Here is a 20,444-nt window from a genome sequence, read left to right as displayed (position 1 = left end):
CTTCATCTTGACAGCAGCCACAGTTTACTGCTGGATCAGATCGCTTGAGAGTTTTGGGCCTTCCACTATTCCAGGCTCCTTCACTGCCTTTTACATAACTGTCCATTTCCCTTAGCCTCCATGCCCCTAAATCTGGAACATGGGACAGAGCTTTCAGGCTGAAACATTTTCTCACCCAAAAAAAAATCAATTGAATTACTGTATCAATTCCTTCTGAACTCCAATGAACACCCCCCCTAGTTCCTACCAACTTCAACGAGAAAGAGACTATCAAATGCCTTTCTCTGTGGCGGATTGGCATAAAGCACTCACTTTCACCTACACCTTCTCCATTTCATGTAAAGTGCAAGAATGCAGTTGCAAAATCCTTACCAGGTGGTATTATAGCCCCACAAATATCCATAGGATTCTCCCTTCCACTTTGGACACTTGTTGGTGCTGCTTTAGGGAATGGGACACCTATATTCACACGTAAGGATGTCCCTCTATCATGTCATTCTGAAATAAAATCCTCACAATTTAAAAACAAATGCTATCTCACCAACATACTTAATACCCTGCAGCTAGCATTATTCTCAGTTAGTTCAGGCTCTAGGTTGTTTGAGAAATCAGCCCTGAAACTCTTTCTTACAGCAGCAGGACAGCACTGTTCATTTTGTCACCAAATTTCAATTTAGTTTTAGTCATAGTCTTTTGACTAAAATGCGGTTATAATTTTAGTCATATTTAGTAATCTAAATTTTTTTTGTTTTAGTCGTATGTTAGTCAACTAAAATCTCCAGTACATTTTTTGTCGACTAAAATTTCCAGTACTCTATTGGCAAGCTGTATTGGTTGAGAGATACAGGCTCCCTCTGTCTGCCTGCTGCCTGCTGCCTGGGAGCTCTGGATCAATGCCCTGCAAATTACAGAAGAGGAACTCCTCCTTCGGATCTGTGTGTCTGGATGTGACATGGTGAGTGTTTCCCCCTCAACAAGGTGCTTAGCACTGTGTAAAATAACAGGCTCCCCAGACCGCCCAATTCTATGCACTCCCTTACTTCACGATCCCCACTTGCAGGTCACCTTCCCAGCCCCAAAGTATAATGCACCCTCCCTCTGCTCTCCCTCACTCCCATTTACTTCCCCATCTCCACTTGCAGCCTGGCATTACAGCCAATAGAGTTTACAGTTTTTTGTTGTTTTATAATTTAAAGTTGCACGTCTGTTTGTCAAAAAGCAATATTTTTGTTTGTTTATGAAACTTGGTTTTATTTATAAAGACGTTATATATCACAATGGCTTAATCTGTAGTGCATGGTTAAACCTGCGTAATAGTTAAAAAATAACATTATATATAACATTACATATGTATATTAGATTTTTACTCCAGGAGTATATAACAAGTTTGGAAATTCTAGAAAAATGCTTAAATAATGCATTACAATTTAACTAAGCCCATTCAGTTTTAGTCAACTAAAATATACTGGAGATTTTAGCCGACTAACCGAAAATTAGAATTGATTTTTGTCATAGTTTTCGTCAATTGACTTAATTCTAATTTTATTTTCATTCAGTTTTCATCACTCATCAACGAAAATAACACTGCTGGACAGTTTATTCCAAATCATTGGAAGTCTCAAGTTATCCCTACAATGGCAGAATACCCTGAAGCCCTTAACTACTTGCCCTCCTGAGGATTTACCCCCATTCATGACCAGGCCATTTTTTGTGTTACGGTGCTGCGTTACTTTAGCTGACATATGCTGCACCCTAATTAAATTTATGTCCTTTTTTCGCCACAAATTGAGCTTTCTTTCAGTGGTATTTGATTGCCTGTGTGTTTTTTATTTTTTGCACTATAAGCAAAAATAGACTGTCAATTTTGAGAAAGAAAACAATATTTTGGACTTTTTGCTATTAAACATGTCCAGTAAAAAAATTTAAAAAATCAAATTTCGTCTAAAATTTAGGCCAAAATGTATTCTGCAGCATGTCTTTGCTAAAAAAAATCCCAATACGTGTAAATTACTTGGTTTACGTGAAAGTTATAGCGTTTAAAAATGGCGGTATAGATAATGGGATTTTTTTTTCTACTAGTAATGGCGGCGATCAGCGACTTTTAGCGGGACTGCAGCGGACTTTCTCACACTGGGGGGGACTAACTTGGTGTCACTGACACCCCAGTGACACCAATACAGTGATCAGTGCTAAAAAAAAGCACTGACACTGTACTAATGGCACTGGGCAGGAAAGGGTTAATGTGAGGGGCAATCAAAGGGTTAACTGTGTGCTGGAGTGTTTTACTAGGGGCGGGGGGTGTGTTCTTCACTGTAAGCACACTGATCAGGATGGCTATACTGTGCACAACCATCCCGAGCAGAGTGTTCGAGCTGATAGGGAGGAAGATTGTTTGTAAACAAAACAATCTTCCTCCCCTTCGGAGATGCTCTGTAATCACCGGGCGCTAGCGGATAATTACCGTCCGGGATCCGGTGATTGACATCCACAGTCGCGAATGGCGACACGTGAGCCCCCTACCTGGAAATGCAAAATCACATATATATGTGATTTTGCGCACAGGTGCTGCCCTGTAGCAGTATATCTATTATAGGGCGGTCCTTAAGCGGTTAATGACATTATGCAAATAGAACAATTAGTGGCACAAGACAATGACAGAAGACAGAGTTTTCAAGCCATATGGGCCATTTGGACTATCTATAAATATTCCTTCAAATTTCATTTTTCATTTTTTAATCACTCTTCCTTCTATCCTTTATACTCTTTACCTTTTCCCTTTACTGTTCCACACCCAATGTATTATGCCAATGTTCTGCTTGTATAACTTGCATTGTTCCTAATAAAATCTGAACTGAAAGAAAAAAAGATTGTAAATTACACTTTTCTAGGGCATTTGCTGTTGAAAAAGTTTATAGGGTACTCCCAAGTGTACTTTCATGACCACTGTTAACTAGACTGCTAAATTGTAAGGACCTGACTAAAGATAGTCTTGATGTTTGAGTCAAATGTAAGTTCAACTTGAATGTCGGCTGCTCGTCTGTTCGCTGAACATACAACCGGTAAGGGCGTTTGGTGGGCTGTTCCGCACAATGTATCAGCGCTCTTACAGTGCAATGTGATTGGCTAAAGCAATGCACCTGACCACAGGTCAGGTGCAATGCGTTGGCCAATCACAGAACAATTGGGTTAAGCTAGCAGTGACATCACTGATAGCTTCACCCAATTGTTTAAATCTGAGCGGCAAATGTCCGATTGCGGAAAGTGCTCGGCGGATGCACACAGGTTGGCGGTCGGCAGGTTTTTTTTTATTTCGCCAAATTGGCGTCATAGTGACAACGCTGGAACCCTTTTTTTGCCTTTTTTTCTGGCGTCTTTATTTTTTCCTGAATTTAACCCTTTAGTGAATGAGTAGTAGTATAAGTACCCCTTACTTATTCACAAGGGGGGGCAGCATGTACCTCCTTATTTAAAAGTCTAAAGGGGTACCCTGATGCTGATGAGCTCCCTTGCGCACAGACCCCCACTACCACCAGGCGAGGGAAAGAGGCCCTTATCTATATCAGCATTAGAACACTGTCCACATATAGATGGCATGTGACCTGGTAACCACAGGGGGCCCGCTTGTTCATCACTCCCTTTCCTGCTCTGCCAGGCCTGTACTCAGATCAAGGGTCTGGTAGAAATTGAGGGGGGACCACACGCTTTTTTTCCCCATGTTTTTGGGGTAGCATTCTGCTTAAATGTCCTACCAGTTCTAAAGGGCCTAGTATGGCTTTTAAAGGGAACCCCACACACTTTTCCCCCTTATTTTCAGGAAGTGGGGTTCCCTTTAAACGTCCTACCAGGTCTAAAGACTTTCAGAGGAAACCCCATGCACTTTTTTTTACTGTGAGGTCCCTCCTAACCTTCCTACAAGACCTAAAGAGTCTTGTATAAATTGGGGGGGGGGGTGGGGACACGCTGCTCTTTTTCTAAAAATGTAATTTTACAAAAAAAAAATCTCATTCCTGCTGCAGCAGGTTCTATTTATTGTACATACATGCAACTTTGCAGGCAGTTTGAGGGGACCCCCCAGGCATGATATTTAAAAATTTTTTTTCTTTTTACTTTAAGCAATGAAAAATAACTTTAAAAACGGTAAATTATTTTTACTGATTTATGCCCCTCAGGGCAGTAACCGAATCCCCATACCCCTTTTATGGCCAATAACTTTATATAAGCCTTCAAAATGGGCACTTTTGAATTTACAAGTTCGAGTCTCATAGACTTGCATTGAGTTCGAAGTTCGTGGTCGAACATTCATTAGGTTTGAATGTTCAACTGCGAATTGAACACGGAGGTGTTTGGCCCATCACAAGACCTGACAGAAAGCCAGTACCAGAATGTCCAGGGAGAACGCCTGTGATAACTCTGATATTTCCATTTTCCAAGACTTTTCTAGGTTGTTGCAGAAAGAAAGAGCAACATTCATTGAAGTCAAATGCAAATTACACGAAAAAGTCTTTATTTACTCCATGTTCTATCCAGCATCTCTGAGAGTCTTCAATAAAGGGAAAGTGCACTTTTCCATCACCCCTGAACATGTCATTGACTGCATCCACACTAAACAGTACCCGGCCTTTCCTTAAACATTTAATGCTAAAGGCTCCTGTGTGAACCTAACTTCAATCTACCTTTGTTGACATTGTAATGTTCATCCACAAGGAAGGGGGTGCAGGCCATGGGGGCAATGTACTTACAGTACATGTGTTTTTTTTTCTCTTGGAATGTTGTTGGCCTGGGTATTCCAAGCAAATAAACAATGGTCTTTACACAACTTCGACAATCTAATGCTACAATAATATGTCTACAGAATACACATCTTGTTAAGGATAGTACTACATGTCTCCATAGACCATGACTGCAATGGTCCTGCCACTTATTCAATACCTTCTATTCCAGGGAAGTTTCTTTACTGGTTCATAAATCTGTTCAATGAAACTGTATTAAAACTAAAGATGACACTGAAGGTATGTTATTGTATATTGTATCATATATTCCATACCCTTTTTTATTGAACTATACATTCTGTCTGCAGCTTCACTAAATACCATTCGTGCTTCTACATCCTTTTTGGCACAATATCCTTAAGCGTGTCTACTTTGAATGGGGGAATTTAATATGTTATTGAACCCAGTCCTTGATAGAAAAAATAGTTCCAACTCTCCTTCTGTGATTTGCCCTGCCAACCTCCAGTAAACAGTTTCTCAGCATGGGTTAGGTAGACCTTTAGAGATACTCATGCACACATACAAAAGAATTTTCTTGTTTCACCACTGGCAAAGAGTAATTTTCCTGCATTGGCCTCATGCTAGGTAACCCATTCATAGCTAGAACATACAGTACACATCCTGTGCAAACAAAGTGGTAAAATGCTTCTTTAACTGAAATGCACATTGGTGTAAGGCCAATGTGGTGCCTATATTTAAAAAGGGGTCAAACTCTATACCAAGTAATTATAGACCTGTTAGTTTAACAGCTATAGTTGGGAAGATACTGGAGCATTTAATAAAAGACCACATAGATGAGTTCTTGCTGGAAAAAAATATTTTAAGCAACAGACAGCATGGATTCATGAAAGGCAGAAGTTGTCAAACAAATCTGATTTCTTTTATGATGGGGTGAGCAAAACCTTGGACAGGGAGGTGGTGGTGGATGTGGTATACTTGGATTTTGCAAAAGCGTTTAAGACAGTTCCCCATACACGGCTAATGTGTAAGGTAAAGTCTACAGGCTTGGAAAAATCCTTATATAAATGGATAGAAAACTGGCTAAAAGATCGTATTCAGAGAGAAGTGGTTAATGATTCATACTCTGAATGGTCTACGGTTGTCAGTGGTGTACTCAAAGGTTCAGTGTTGGGACCCTTACTTTTTAATATATTTATAAAAGATATACGGTCCAGAATTAAAAATCCCAATTCAGTCTTTACAGATGACACCAAGCTGTGCAGTGGAATAACGTCCTTACAGGATGTCTCCAACTTACAAGCCGACCTCAATGCACTGTTTAATTGGGCAACTATGTGGCAAATGAGGTTTAATGTTGATAAGTGTAAGGTTATGCACTTGGGGGCTAAGAATATGTATGCATCATACATACTAGGGGGAGTACAACTGGGGGAATCAATGGTGGACAAGAATTTGGGAGTTCTGGTAGATCATAAGCTTAATAATGGCATGCAATGCCAAGCTGCGGTTTCTAAAGTGAGCAAAATCCTCTCTTGTATTAAAAGAGGTATAGACTCCAGAGAGAGAGATATCATATTACCCCAGTACAAATCATTAGTAAGACCTCATCTGTAATATGCAGTTCAATTTTGGGCACCAATTCCCAAAAAGAACATTGGGGAACTGGAGAAAGTACAGTGAAGGGCAACCTAACTGATAAGAGGCATGGAGGAGCTCAGCTATGAGGAAAGATTAGAGGAACTGAATTTATTCTCTCTTGAGAAGAGGTTTTTAAGGGGCGATATGATCAACATGTATACATACATCAGTGGTTCATATAGTGAACTCAGTTTAGAGTTATTCACCCTGAGGGCAACACAGAGGACAAGGGGGCGCTCTTTACGTCAGGAGGAAAAGAAATTTAATCTCCAAACAAGGAAAGGTTTCTTCACAGTAAGAGCTGAGAAAATGTGGAATAGACTCCCTCAAGAGTTGGTTCTGGCCAGCTGAGTGGATTGCTTAAAAAAAGGCCTGGATTCTTTCTTAGATACACAGAATATAACCGGATACTATCATTTATAGGCAAAGTTGATCCAGGGAATATCCGATTGCCTCTCGGGGGATCAGGAAGGATTTTATTTCCCCTGCAGGAGCAAATTGGATCATGCTTTGCTGGGTTTTTTGCCTTCCTCTGGATCAACTGTGGCTGTAGGATTATAACTTTTTTTTTTTAATGGTTGAACTGGATGGACTTTTGTCTTTTTTCAGCCAGACTAATTATGTAACTATGTAACATATACATAGTTACCTACGTTGTACATGCCTGTGAGAGTATTGTAAATACGTCTTTAAAAAAATAATGTATTTGTTATCCATATGGGCAACTACTAGATGTATATTGAAAATGACCACGCTATACAGACCTATAATGAGAAATCCAGAATGGCCATGCCAGATATGTTTTATACCACCTAGCAGGACAGCTGAAACAGTTAATCACGTAGGTCCTCAATGATGTTCCCCCTAACTCACAGGCACACTTGGCACATGTATTGGAGACAAAACAATTGTTGATTTTCCTAGAGGCTGCCGAGTTATTCCCCCACCAAGATCATCTGCCCATTCTGATAATGTATATATGAATGCAGTATATGTTTGGACTGAAGTCAAATGCTTAGTCTCATTTTAGAAATTTCCAGACATCCTGTGCTTATGGGATTATCCTATATTGGAACAACTTTGTACAATTAATTACACTACCTTATGTTGATCCCATGGCATTATGACTCAAAGGATGGAACAAAGTACCCAATTTTAAGAGAACTATAAAGTTACCCCACAGTTTTTCTATAAATTTCTACAATTATGCCATGATCCAGAGACACAATTTAGAGACAACGAAAAGCCCATGTCTAACTACCCACTAATAGGAGGTTAATTTCCACTTTTCCCATTTTAGAGACCATGAAAAGCCCATGTCTAACTACCCACTAATAGGAGGTTAATTTCCACTTTTCCCATTTGTTAAATGTAAGTCAAATCCTTAACCTTACAAACTGTACGCTGTTGTATTACTAACTAAATTTAGAGTATTGTTGCTAGCCTGTAATCAGACTGTGCTATTATTTATCTTTTTTTGAGGGCCTGCAGGTCTTCCCTAAGCTCAGTGGGTTGATTCCTTCTACCTGTTACAGTGAAAAAGGCTCCAGCAATTAAAGTGAGACGGATAATCATTGCATTGTGAATATGCATCTTACTCAGCCAATCCCTGAGGTTTTGGTTCACTAGTATGGTTTGGGAGATAATAAATATTTGGGGCATCTTTCCAGAGGGCTTTGTCTACTCCTGGGCCCCACCTGAGCAGAAAGTGTATTTAGAGTGTATCATTTCTTGGGCCTTGCCTCATCCTGGGGCATTTGTTTGAGAGAATATCTGTAGGGAGTTGAGCAGGAAAAGAATCGTCTTGCTGGAGAGTTTTGCAGAAGTGCCAGGTAGAAGCTGTCACCTGGACATTGTAAAAAGGCTTCATTGCTCACAGTTTAACCAATTCAATACCGGGCAATTTTACACCTTCCTGCCCAGGCCAGTTTTCAGGTTTCAGCGCTCTCACACTTTGAATGACAATTGCTCGGTCATACAACATTGTACCCAAACTAAAATTTTATTATTTTCTTCACACAACTTTCTTTTGGTGGTATTTAATCACCGCTGGGGTTTTTATTTTTTGCTAAATTAACAAAAAAAGTTGAAAAAAACACACGTTTTTCTTTGTATCTGTTATAAAAGTTTGCAAATAAATAATTGTTCTTCATAAATTTAGGCCAAGATGTATTCTGCTACATGTCTTTGGTGAAAATAACCCAAATTAGGATGTATTTTTTAGTTTGTAGGAAAGTTATAGAGTTCACAAACTATGGTATAGATCTGAATATTGATCAATCCAGAAGTACTGACAGGCAATCTAATTTCTTGAGGTCCCAGAATGTCAGAACAGTACTGAGAAACTGAGAAACGTGGAAACTGAGAAACGTCCTTGGCGTCCAAAAAACGTCCCTTTATGTCAAAAGCGGTTTTAGACCAGCTAGAGAACAGCGATAGTAAATTAGAACTACTTGCAGAATTGAGTGATAATGATTCGTGGGGAAATTCGTCATCAGACACTGAAAACGATTTTGCGACTTTGCTCAGTGATGTGCGAACTTGGCGCCATATTTCAAATTTCAGTGTTTTTGGTTTGATTATATTATTGAATGAAATGTATTATTATTATATTATTATTTTTTATGACTATTTATTAAATTATAATTTATGATTTTGTGTTTCAAGTTTTATCCTACCCGGGATGTTTACTAGACTCTTGTTCGGACAGATTTCAGTGAGTTATTCCTAAAAATTACAGGCCTACAATAAAAAAATACATATTTCCATGCAAAAAAATGTACCTTTTTGAGCACAGAAATATGGACATAATCAGACTGCTAGGGAGGTTAAGGGACATATTGAATAGTGTGAGATCCAAAGCAACTCAAGGAAATACCGTGGCTGCTCTTATAGGGTCATAGTTTTGTGTGGCTGCTCTTACAGGGTAGTAAGTACCAAAAGGCTGTTCTGAAATGTGTATAGTATATAGCCAAAAACTTTTGTTGGAGGGGGGAAATGGAAGTGGGACAGGAAGACATCAACATTAAAATAACTTGTTAGATGTTCTACTCCTTTAGCATTTTAGTGAAGAAAAAGTGTTTTGCTGTCCTCTGTGACCCCTTGGGAGATATTTCCTATCACTTTCTGCCCAGATATCCAGGGAAAATCTCCCCAATGGGGAAACAGAGCCACAGAGTAACCCTAAAACTTGTTTTATCTCTATTTTGGATAGAGTAGGAATGTGTTAGAAGCTTTATTATTTTTTTATTGGTGGATTTTTTCCACTCTGTGTTTGCCCATAAGACTATTGTCCACTGTGACAGAAAGTGATTGGAAATAGAAAATATTAAAGTTGACATCACGACAGGAAGGTAGGGGTGAAATCTTCCACGGACTCCTGTTCTGGTTACAATAGACTGTGGGGAATTCCACTCACTTTGTAGAAATTTCTTCCCTTCTCATTGCTTCTATGGGGAAGAATATGAAGGTAAGATTTTCTAACAGGACACAAAGGAAAAATAGCTGGCAGAGGTTTTAACCTTTCCTTACCCTATCCAAGATGTAAAACATAGTTTAGCTACACATATACCTAATACTTTTTTCAAAGCACTATACCCCACTCTACACCTTAAGGCCAGCCTGATCCCTATCACTAATAATAATTCCTAGTCAAATTATGCTAATAGCAGTGCCAAAAATATTATTGTGCTCAAAAAGAAATTTGTCTAAACAAATAAATTCGATATGTCAGCAGTAAAAATTAACTGACATACAGTGCAACAAATGCCCCGTGCCAAAAAATTGGTGTCAAAATGTCTGTGTTAAATGCATAATTACACAGTTAGTCAGGTTGAAAAAAGACACTAGTCCATCTAGTTCAACCAAAAAAAAAAACACACGCTAATAGAAGACCTCCATATGTACTATCCTATACCCACAGTTGATCCAGAAGAAAGCAAAAAACCAAATAAAGCATGATCCAATTTGCTGCAGTGGGGGTAAAAATTCCTTGTTGATCCCCCAAGAATCAATGAGATACTCCCTGGATCAACTACCCCTGGTGTTATTACCTCTAAAACTAAGTATGCTTTTATATTTTGTGCATTTAGGAGGGCATTTAAGAAAGCATCCATCTCTTTTTTAAAGCAATCTACTGAGCTGGCCCGAACCAGTTCTTCAGGGAGTCTATTCAACATTTTCATAGCTCTTACTGTGAAGAAGCTCTTTTCCTCCAGATGTAAAGAGTGCCCCTTTTCCTCTAGAATGACCTGAAAGTGAATAACTGTACACCAAGTTCACTATATGGACCACGTATGTAATTATACATGTTGATCATATCCCCCCTAATTTCCTTTTCTCAAGAGAGAATAAGTTCAGTTCCTCTAATCTTTCCTCATAGCTGAGCTCCTCCATGCCTCTTATCAGTTCGGTTGCCCTTCTTTGCCCTTTTTGTAAACTGGTTCTCAGAACTGAATTGCATATTCTAGATGAAGTCTTACTAACAATTTGTACAGGGGCAGAATTATGTCTATCTCTCTGGAGCCTCTACCTCTTTTAATACAAGAAATGCAATAATCAAATCTGTGGCTGAAGCATTGTTGACAATTTTTCTTCAACCTTGGGTGAAAAAGTGATAATAATAATAATGCACAGAAAGACTAAACCAATGGAAGTGCTTTGTTATGCAACCTCGAAATAAAAACACTTGTCTTCATGGCAATTCAAGTAAAAAGACTTTTAACAAAAAAGCCTTCTATTCAACTTACACTATATTGCCAAAAGTATTGGGACGCCTGCCTTTACACGCACATGAACTTTAATGGCATCCCAGTCTTAGTCCATAGGGTTCAATATTGAGTAGGCCCACCCTGTGCAGCTATAACAGCTTCAGCTCTTCTGGGAAGGCTGTCCACAAGGTTTAGGAGTGTGTCTATGGGAATGTTTGACCATTCTGCCAGAAGCGCATTTGTGAGGTCAGGCACTAATATTGGACACTCTAATTCATCCCAAATGTGTTTTATAGGGTTGAGGTCAGGACTCTGTGCAGGCCAGTCAAGTTCATCCACCTCAAACTCACTCAACCATGTCTTTATGAATCTTGCTTTGTGCACTGGAGCGCAGTCATGTTGGAACAGGAAAAAGGCCATTCCCAAACTGTTCCCACAAAATTGAGAGCATGAAATTGTCGTCAGCCTTAAGAGTTCCCTTCACTGGAACTAAGGGGCAAAGCCCAACCTCTGAAAAACAACCCCACACCATAATCCCCCCTCCACCAAACTTTACACTTGGCACAATGCAGTCAGGCAAGTACTGTTCTCCTGGCCCACTGCCAGACCCAGACGCATCCATCGGATTACCGGACAGAGAAGTGTGATTCATCACTTCAGAGAACACATCTCCACTGCTCACTGAGTCCAGTGGCAGCGTGCTTTACACCACTGCATCTGACAATTTGCATTGGTGATGTAAGGTTTGGATGCAGCTGCTCATCCATGGAAACCCATTCCATGAGGCTCTCTATGCACTGTTGCTGTGCTAATCTGAAGGCCACATGAAGTTTGGAGGTATTTAGCTATTGACTCTGCAAACAGTTGGAGACTTCTGCGCTCTGTGTGACCCCGCTCTGTCATTTTACGTGACCTACCACTTTGTGGCTGAGTTGCTGTTGTTCCCAGTTGCTTTCACTTTGTTATACAGTTGACCATGGAATACGTAGTAGCAAGGATATTTTGCACTTATTACACAGGTGGCAATCTGTCACTGTACCACGCTTGAATTCACTGAGCTCCTGAGAGCGACCCTTTATTTCACAAATGTTTGTAGAAGTAGTCTGCATGCCTAGGTGCTTGATTTTTTTCACCTGTGGCCATGGAGGTGATTAGAACACCTGAATCCAATGATTTGGAGGGGTGTCCCAATACTTTTTGGCAATATAGTATATATAATATAATGAAACCAAATGCTTTCATATGTTTACCCATTATTTATATGCAATACTTATCAGTACCTGAGTTTCTCAAAACATGCAAGAATAAAAGTGACAAGCTTAACCAATTACAGCAATCTCTGCGCACATGCGGGAGGATTTCTATGCATGTGCACAAATGGCATGGGTTACTACAGTGCCCAAATACCAACTGACAACATTTGTCCACATGCGCATAAATCCCTCCCACCCAAGTGTGCACATACATGCATCCCTTGTGGAGGGATTTCTGTGCAAGGCTGGACTTTTGAAGATGGCAGTGCAGAAGAAGAGTGGAGGAAGGGGACTGATGCAGTTGATTCAAGATGTGATTTGTATTATCTCAGATGAGAGAAATTTGGTATTTAATATGAATGCACAACTTCTTTGAAGAGTAATAGTGCAGGCTTTGATCACTTTATGGCAAGAGGTGCATAAAGTCACTATTCTTTAGTTATGGCTATACAGGACTTGCCCTGTACTTTGTACTTCTTTAAAGGGCTAGTTTGCCTTTGTAACAAAATAACTTAAGCAGTCCAAAAGCCCCCATAGGTAACACTAAACTTAACATCTTTCAAAATGTTTCACTACTGCAGCTGTTTAGCCTGAAGTTCCTTTGTGTCCCCACTATTTATAGAGCTTTATCCAGTCCGTTTCTTAGAACAAACCTTTGGACGCTCTCCCCAAGCAACACAGGAGGGAGCAGGTCCTAGTTAAGAGCCCCATGCATGTTCAGTGTGCTCTCTCCCTTTCACAGCGTGGTGCTTTAAAATAGGACGACACTTGATGTTGAGGGAAAGCAACGAATGGCTGACCAATCTTATGAACAGAACAAGATGGAAGTTTTAATTTCTATCAGGCCCTAGTGGGGACACACATAATCTACAGTTATGAGAGCTGCAGTAGTGAAGAATTTGAAATATTATGTTTATTGTTAACTACTGGGGCTTTGTGCACAGCAGAGGCTATTTTGTTACAAAGGTGAAACCTTAACTGAAAATGTCAATCCACAGCAGCTTAAACTGCTCAATCAAAAAGTAAAGCAATCTACTACAGATAATGTCAGTGTTTTTACTGCTTACCTGACTGTGTGGACCCATCATGGGATTGTTGGGGTTGTGTGGAGGAGGTTGTGCATGAGGTGATGGCTGAGAACCAGGAGGCCCCTAAAAAAAAATTAAAAAATAATGGTCAAAATATACATGAAGCATACTTAATAGCGATACTTTCATTTTTGGTGGCTACTGTTTGAAACATCTAACAATTTCATATATTTCTTGGGGTACCTGGTCTTCAGATTTTCCACAGTCCTTACAAAGGTGGTCCTATTATCCTTGTTGAATTTGTATTCTATTTCTAATTATAAAGGTGAACAGAACCATTGGGGATATCCCTGTTATAGTAAGGGGAGAGACTCCAAGAAGGACAGGAACAGAGTGAGGTTGGAGGACCTCCCCTATGGTTGGGAATTGTGCTGTTGGAATACCCAAAAGATATAACAAGCCAGTGGGTGGTTTACCCTGCAGTTTCCACCTATAGCTGAAATTTCATCTTTGGGCAGACTGATACTTTTTTCAATAGAAAATAATAACAAAAAATGATTTCACCAAGTACATGTAGCAGCCTCCTAGTATAGCTAGGGGGAGCTAGATCTTAATGATTAGACAGGAGCTAATTAACAGCTCAGGTGTAATAACCTGAGGGGTCAAATTATGGTCAGGGCTGAGAGGCTCTGCAGGTCAGCCCCTTTTGAATTTCCCCCCTGCTCTGAGGCTTTCGGAGGAAGGCCTCAGAGGCAGTGGGTGGATCTGAGGAGTGGCTGGCTGCACACTTTAGGGAACAACGGAAGGCTTGGCACAGGGCTGGAAACCCTTAAAAGTGTTAGAGCCTGCTCAGTGGCAGGGAGTTGCAGTGTGGAGAGAGGGAGATGTGAGGCTGAGGAAGGAGGCTGCCAGAAGGCCTAGTGGGATGGGGCCTGCCTGCAAGTCTGGAGCTGGAAAAGCAAAAAACTTGGAGCTCGCTTGCCCCCTGAGCAAGGACCACCTGTATGGCAGGAAAGGTGCTGCCCAGCTGATAGGCCTGGTAGCAGCAGCCAACCTGCAAGCACTACAGAAGAGGATCTGAGTGAGTACACCTGCACCCCCTGGGAAAGGAGCACTCTGGTGGAAAACCAGATTAGCACCCTACTAGTGACTGTTCACCCAGTTAAAGGAACAGGAGCCATATCTCCCGTTCAAGAAAACCTCCACATTGCTGGGTGAGGAGAATTTAATCTAGGGTCTGTGGAGATACATCAAGGAGATGCTGGCTAGCTCTCCAATAGAGACCATGTTGAAGAAGAGAAGCTTGTGAATAGTTCCAGGAAGTTTGTCCTCAATTATCAGTTCCCTTGGGCATCCTATACCCCCCCCCCCTTACCCTATCCCAGTTACATAGTTACATAGTTAGTCTGGATGAAAAAAGATAAAAGTCCATCCAGTTCAAACAAACAATTTATAATCCTATACCCACAGTTGATCCAGAGGAAGGCAAAAAACTCAATCCTGCGGGGAACAAATTCCTTCCTGATCCCCCGAGAGGCAATCTAATATTCTCTGGATCAACTTTACCTATAAATGTTAGTATCCAGTTATATTATGTGTATCTAGGAAAGAATTCAGGCCTTTTTTAAAGCAATCCACTGAGCTGGCCAGAACCAACTCTTAAGGGAGTTTATTCCACATTTTCCGTGTTTGGACATTAAATCTCTTTTCCTCCAGACGTAAAGAATGCCCTCTTGTCCTTTGTGATGACCAAAGGGTGAATAACTCTAACCTTACCTATAAATGTTAGTAAACGGTTATATTCTGTTTATTCAAGAAAGAATCCAGGCCTTTTTTAAAGCAATCCACTGATCTGGCCAGAACCAACTCTTGAGGGAGTCTATTCCACATTTTCACAGCTTTTACAGTGAAGAAACCTTTCTGTATTTGGAGATTAAATTTCTTTTCCTCCAGATGTAAAGAGTGCCCCCTTGTCCTCTGTGATGACCTCAAGATGAATAACTCTACACTGAGCTCCCTATATGAACCACTGATGTATTTATACATGTTGATCATATCCCCCCTTAATCTCCTTTTCTCAAGACAGAATAAATTAAATTCCTCTAATCTTTCCTCATAGCTGAGCTCCTCCATGCCTCTTATCAGAGCCGGAGACAGATCGTGCTGCTGCGCATGAGCGGCTCCTTCTGACAGGATGTCATATGACGCCCAGTCACAAGGAGGAGTGTCCCGCCCGGCCGTCAATCTGCTATAGGCAGGAAGGTGTTATTAAATTTTCCTTCTCTGTCTGATTATTTTGTAAAGGGCCTGCATGCTCGGACCTGATCTTTTTACTATTAATATATTATTATCTTTTGCAATGTGTCGTTCGTTTTCAATTTTTGCAGCCTTGATTTCCTTTTTACATATATATATCTGTTATATGATGATAGCGTTCCTACATTTTTATATTTAATGAAAGTTCTAAATCCCCCTCAATAAACAACAAAATAAAGGCTCAAGGACTGATTTCTGACTGTGAATACAAGCTTGTGTGGAGAATGCCGATTGCCTGGCTGTGCAGGACTATAGGGGGACCCAATTCATCAGCAGCCCCTAAGGGGGTAGTGCTACAATACAGCATGCAATAACTCAAAGGAATCCAATATCAATTGTTCAATTTTCAAAAGTCAGGAACCTATTGCATAAATAATATTATCAATAAGAATATACAACAGTATCATTGCAAATCAGTTCAAAAGGTTTGGAGAAATAACCTTTATTGACTAGCATAAGATATTAAAAATGTAAGCTATCTGGATACCTTAGCTCTTTTAAAGGAGTTTCAAGGAAGGATAAAAGGATATTAATATTTAAAGATCACAACTATATTTTATTGACATGTTTGAGTGGTACAGGCCTATTTAAAAGGGTCAGGCTATAGAGATAAAGATCAGAGTTTAGAAGTGTCATTGGGGTAATTGACGGAGAGGTAACAAGTCTAAGCACAATTCTCACCTCAAATTAGAATCCTTCTGAAATGTCTATATATCATAGAAGCAATGAAGTACAACCATTAATGGTGAAATACTAATTTTCTAGACTCGCCTAAATATGAATGGTTATTGTAAATACAACACAGTAGGATATATCTATAGTTATGCAGAGCTTGAGGGTGTTACTGGGTTGACTAGGAGATAAGAAGTCCAAGCAAACTTGTAACCTTAGTGAAAATGAGAATCCTTTTGAAATGTCTCTATATCCTATCTACAATAACTATTGCTATTCAAGTGTATCAAGAAAAATAGCTGTATTTTTTTGCCTGAAAACTTCAAAGGTTAGCCACCAGAAATAGGGAACACCTTCAATGCAGTTCATAACTTTTGTCCCTCATCAGATGAGTCAAAAAGTCAATCATTTGAAGTAATGTTAAAAACCATTCCCTTTTTTAAAAGTGTGTACTCACAACAGCCATATTGTCAATGTGTGTTGGAGAGATTTGACAGCCAGAGGTACTGTTTTTTTTTTTTTTTTTTATTTTCCTAATTTTGGCATTGGTACAGGTCCCCCATGGCTATGTCCAGCTTCCCATGCACTTTGCCTGACAATAGCTTGATTACTAGCCTTACAAATAGTAAGAATTAAATACCAAGATCTCCCCCAGACTTCAATTGTATTTGCTGTTAGGGAAATACGAGCAATATTGCCAAAACCCAGACAGATCCACTCATCCCTATTGGAGATTTACTTCAGTAAATATCTTCACTTGATCCACAATGAACCCTAAAAAACTCCAGATGTTGAGGAACTACAATCCCATCATGGCATCTAGTCAAACACTGGGATGCTACCAGCAGTTAAATCCTCACATAATGTTAGCTATCAAAAAATTAAATGATAAATCATTTTGTATGAATGATATGATAATACATTTCACAAAATTGGTTTACTAAATTGTGTTTGGCTAAAAAGTACAAGGGGTGTTCAAGTCAAACCAGGACTTTTAGTTTTAAAAGGCATTAAAACGGATGCTAGCATGGCGGTACTATACATAGTAAGTGGCCAGTGTGTCCTATTACTGTAAGGCACCACACATGTCGTGATCCAGTCCAGAAACCGTTATTCAAGATGGCAGACAAGAGTGTTAGTGCGTGCATGGAACAGCGTGTGGTGATGAAGTTTCTTGTGAACGAAGGTGTAAAACCTGCAGATATCTACAGAAGACTTCAAGCACAGTATGGTGATGAGCCACTGGGCTGCAGTAAACATTGAAATAGAGTAAACATTTCAAAGATGGCATACATCCCTCAGTGACCATCCCGGCTGTGGTGGTTCCCAGCCCACAGCAGTCATTCCTGTGAACATTCAGTGCCTGGAACACCTGATCCTTGATAACACTGTTCAACAAATTTTTATTTTTTGCCAGTTTTGGAAACAAAAGGATCCATTTCTTAATGAATTTCACATTCTGAGTTCAAATATAACAATGAAATTTGTCAATTGGCTCTAGTTTTTCTGTAAACGGAAAGTTTTCTACTATAGGCCTAATGACTACATAATGCACAATAATTATATAGATAGATGTCTTTCCACAAATATAAAGCAAGTGATATTGACTACATAACAAAGCCTAAATGGCATAATATATTGCATAGGATTACCAAGAAAAATTATAGCCATAAGCTAAGTTGAATCATTTTAATACTTAGGATTCTCACTAGTTTTGTCTTCAGTTTGTGTCGGTTTTGCTTCTCTTGGCTTTTCTCTTGTATTCGAGGAAAGGGCTATCTCTTACAACTGCACGTGACTACACGCTTCAGGTTCTTCCTCACTTGACTCAACCACAAAGGATTCTGGTGCTTTAGGAATTGGTAGCCCCTCTCCATGAGGAACTGGACGTATTGCCGATGGAATATTTGGATAGTGCACAGATAACTTTTTCTTCTTTTTACAATTGGAGGCACCATACAAAAGTAACAATTACTAACATGATCTGTTGGCTCTCTCCAAATCATTGGCACAGCGAAAGGCATAGATGCCTTTTTTCCATTCAACCATTGCTCCAGTGCCGTCCCACAAGAATTGCAGCATATATGTGGTGCCCAGCTCTTGTCCTGGTCTCCTATCTTGCAGCCAAAATACAAGTTGTAGGCTTTCTTAATCATTCCTGTTATCCTCCTTTTTTGTGAGATAAAAGTTATTTCACCGCAGATATAGCAGAAATTATCTGCTTTATTCACACAAGTTCGAGGCATTACTGAGTAGCCTATATAAGCATAAAACGAAATGTAAAGACGCTGTCGAACTACAATCAGCTACAGATACTGCAGCTTTTATGCAGTGAAGTGATGCAATTAAAGGCTAATCTTGCATCATCTCAGTATACATGCAATTTTCTATTGGTCACCAGTATCAATTGCGCAATATGCAGCTGAAGTTGCATCATAATTTTGAATGGCTTACGTCATTAGATGGGTGACTATATCATGGAAACTAGAGCCAATCAACATTTTTTAGGGTCATTTTCATTTTCAGCACCCCAAAATTATGTAAGATTAGCTAATTTTATGCCCAAAACTTTTTACCTGTTGAACAGTGTAATCTATGCATAACCTGTTGTGAAATTGCACAAGAGACTAATCTTTCTGTGTTTTCACCTGGTGATCTGGACAGTAACACACCTCCTGTTTTACAGTGTCCCCATTCTGAATGAATAAGCACAGTAGCCACAGCAGACAGCTGCATTGTCAGCCTGGGGAGAGGTGAGTGTTTTGGAATAAAGGGGGGGGGGGTTGCCTTTCTCTGGATCAACTGTGGATATGGGGACTTTCTATTTGTGTGTGTGTTTTATTATTCTCTGTTGGTTGAACTGGATGGACTTGTGTCTTTTTTCAACCATATTAACTATGTTACTATGATTTGACTTTTGTGGACAGCTGTCTGATATGGCAGTAATGTTATTTTGGTTATCGTTGGGCCATATGTTGTCATTACTGACTGTGCCTTTGAGACCAGTGGAGCAGGCTTATCCAGCAGGTTTATGGCACTGGGTCATAAATGAAAGATTTTATCTTTTGGATAAGACTTCAATACTTCATTGAAGTATTGAAGCAATACTGCTAATTGGATGTTATTGAAATCTGTATTTATGCATTATACTTACCTGCTCTCTGTGGAAATAGCATACTCTGTATATTGGCCCAACTGGTTGTAAATACAATGATACAAAGTCAACGATTTAGCAGTAAAATGACCTCTTATAATCAATATCCCAGACAGAATTAAATGAAATTGAATTAAAATTAAATTAATTAGGAAAGATGTCGGACTATATATTATTCATTTGAAAACTATAAGTGATTGAAGTAGTTTGCAGAACACCTTGTTTGCAGAACACCTTGAAAAAATATCAATCCATGCCAATTGCAGTATCCAATTTATGTTATCCCAGAGGGCTGTTTTTCCCTCCCTTCTATGTGAGCATCTAGGGGATATGAAGTACATTTTGAACAATGTATACAACTCTTGATATGGACTGTTGGCAAACACATTTATGTAAGTGATTAGCACATTATGTATATTCTGGAAAATTACATGTACTTTGATGTACAATATGGAATGGAGCCTTTGAGAACGCCCAGTGGGAGCGGCGAAACGCGTCAGCTGAGAGCCTCTGGTTATGTTGTATCAGGTCGGTGAAACGCACGATGGTGCGCTATTTTCGATCTGGCATTTGTATACTATGAATGGGAAGACGGCAACTGGGGATTGAAAAAGGACTGGACCCCAAGGACAACTACAAATCCCAGATGAACCTATTTCAGTACAGAAGCGTGATAGACTCTTGTATATAATAAATGTCCATGTGAGTTGGTGAGTAAGTGGTACCAGCGGAGGGGAGCACCAAGGATTTTTGCACTTTATTAAGGAATATTACATGTTTGCATACAAAGAGACTATATTAATTTAAACTAATGAATTATTTATTCATACAATATTTATTGTGACGGTGCACTTGTAAGAATATTGTGATATAGAGCACGTTGCATGAATTTATTGATATGTATATTATGAGGTATTTACACGTTTAATTGGGCAGCCCTTCTT

General features: G+C 39.6%; 1 protein-coding gene across 2 annotated transcripts in view; it reads right to left on the bottom strand.

Moving 5' to 3' along the window:
- SSBP4 (single stranded DNA binding protein 4) overlaps window positions 1-20,444 on the bottom strand; it is a 631,862-nt gene that overhangs the window by 59,314 nt on the left and 552,104 nt on the right. For both annotated transcript variants that reach the window (XM_089687906.1, XM_089687907.1), the window contains one exon: window positions 13,398-13,481. In XM_089687906.1, coding sequence (XP_089544032.1) covers window positions 13,398-13,481 — 84 coding nt within the window. The remainder of the gene's footprint in view (window positions 1-13,397; window positions 13,482-20,444) is intronic.

This window comes from Staurois parvus, unplaced genomic scaffold (genome assembly GCF_062004578.1).
Source record: "Staurois parvus isolate SC_StPar_1 unplaced genomic scaffold, SC_StPar_1.0 ptg000439l, whole genome shotgun sequence".
Classification (NCBI taxonomy): Eukaryota; Metazoa; Chordata; class Amphibia; order Anura; family Ranidae; genus Staurois; species Staurois parvus.
This window is presented reverse-complemented; position numbering and strand designations above follow the sequence as displayed.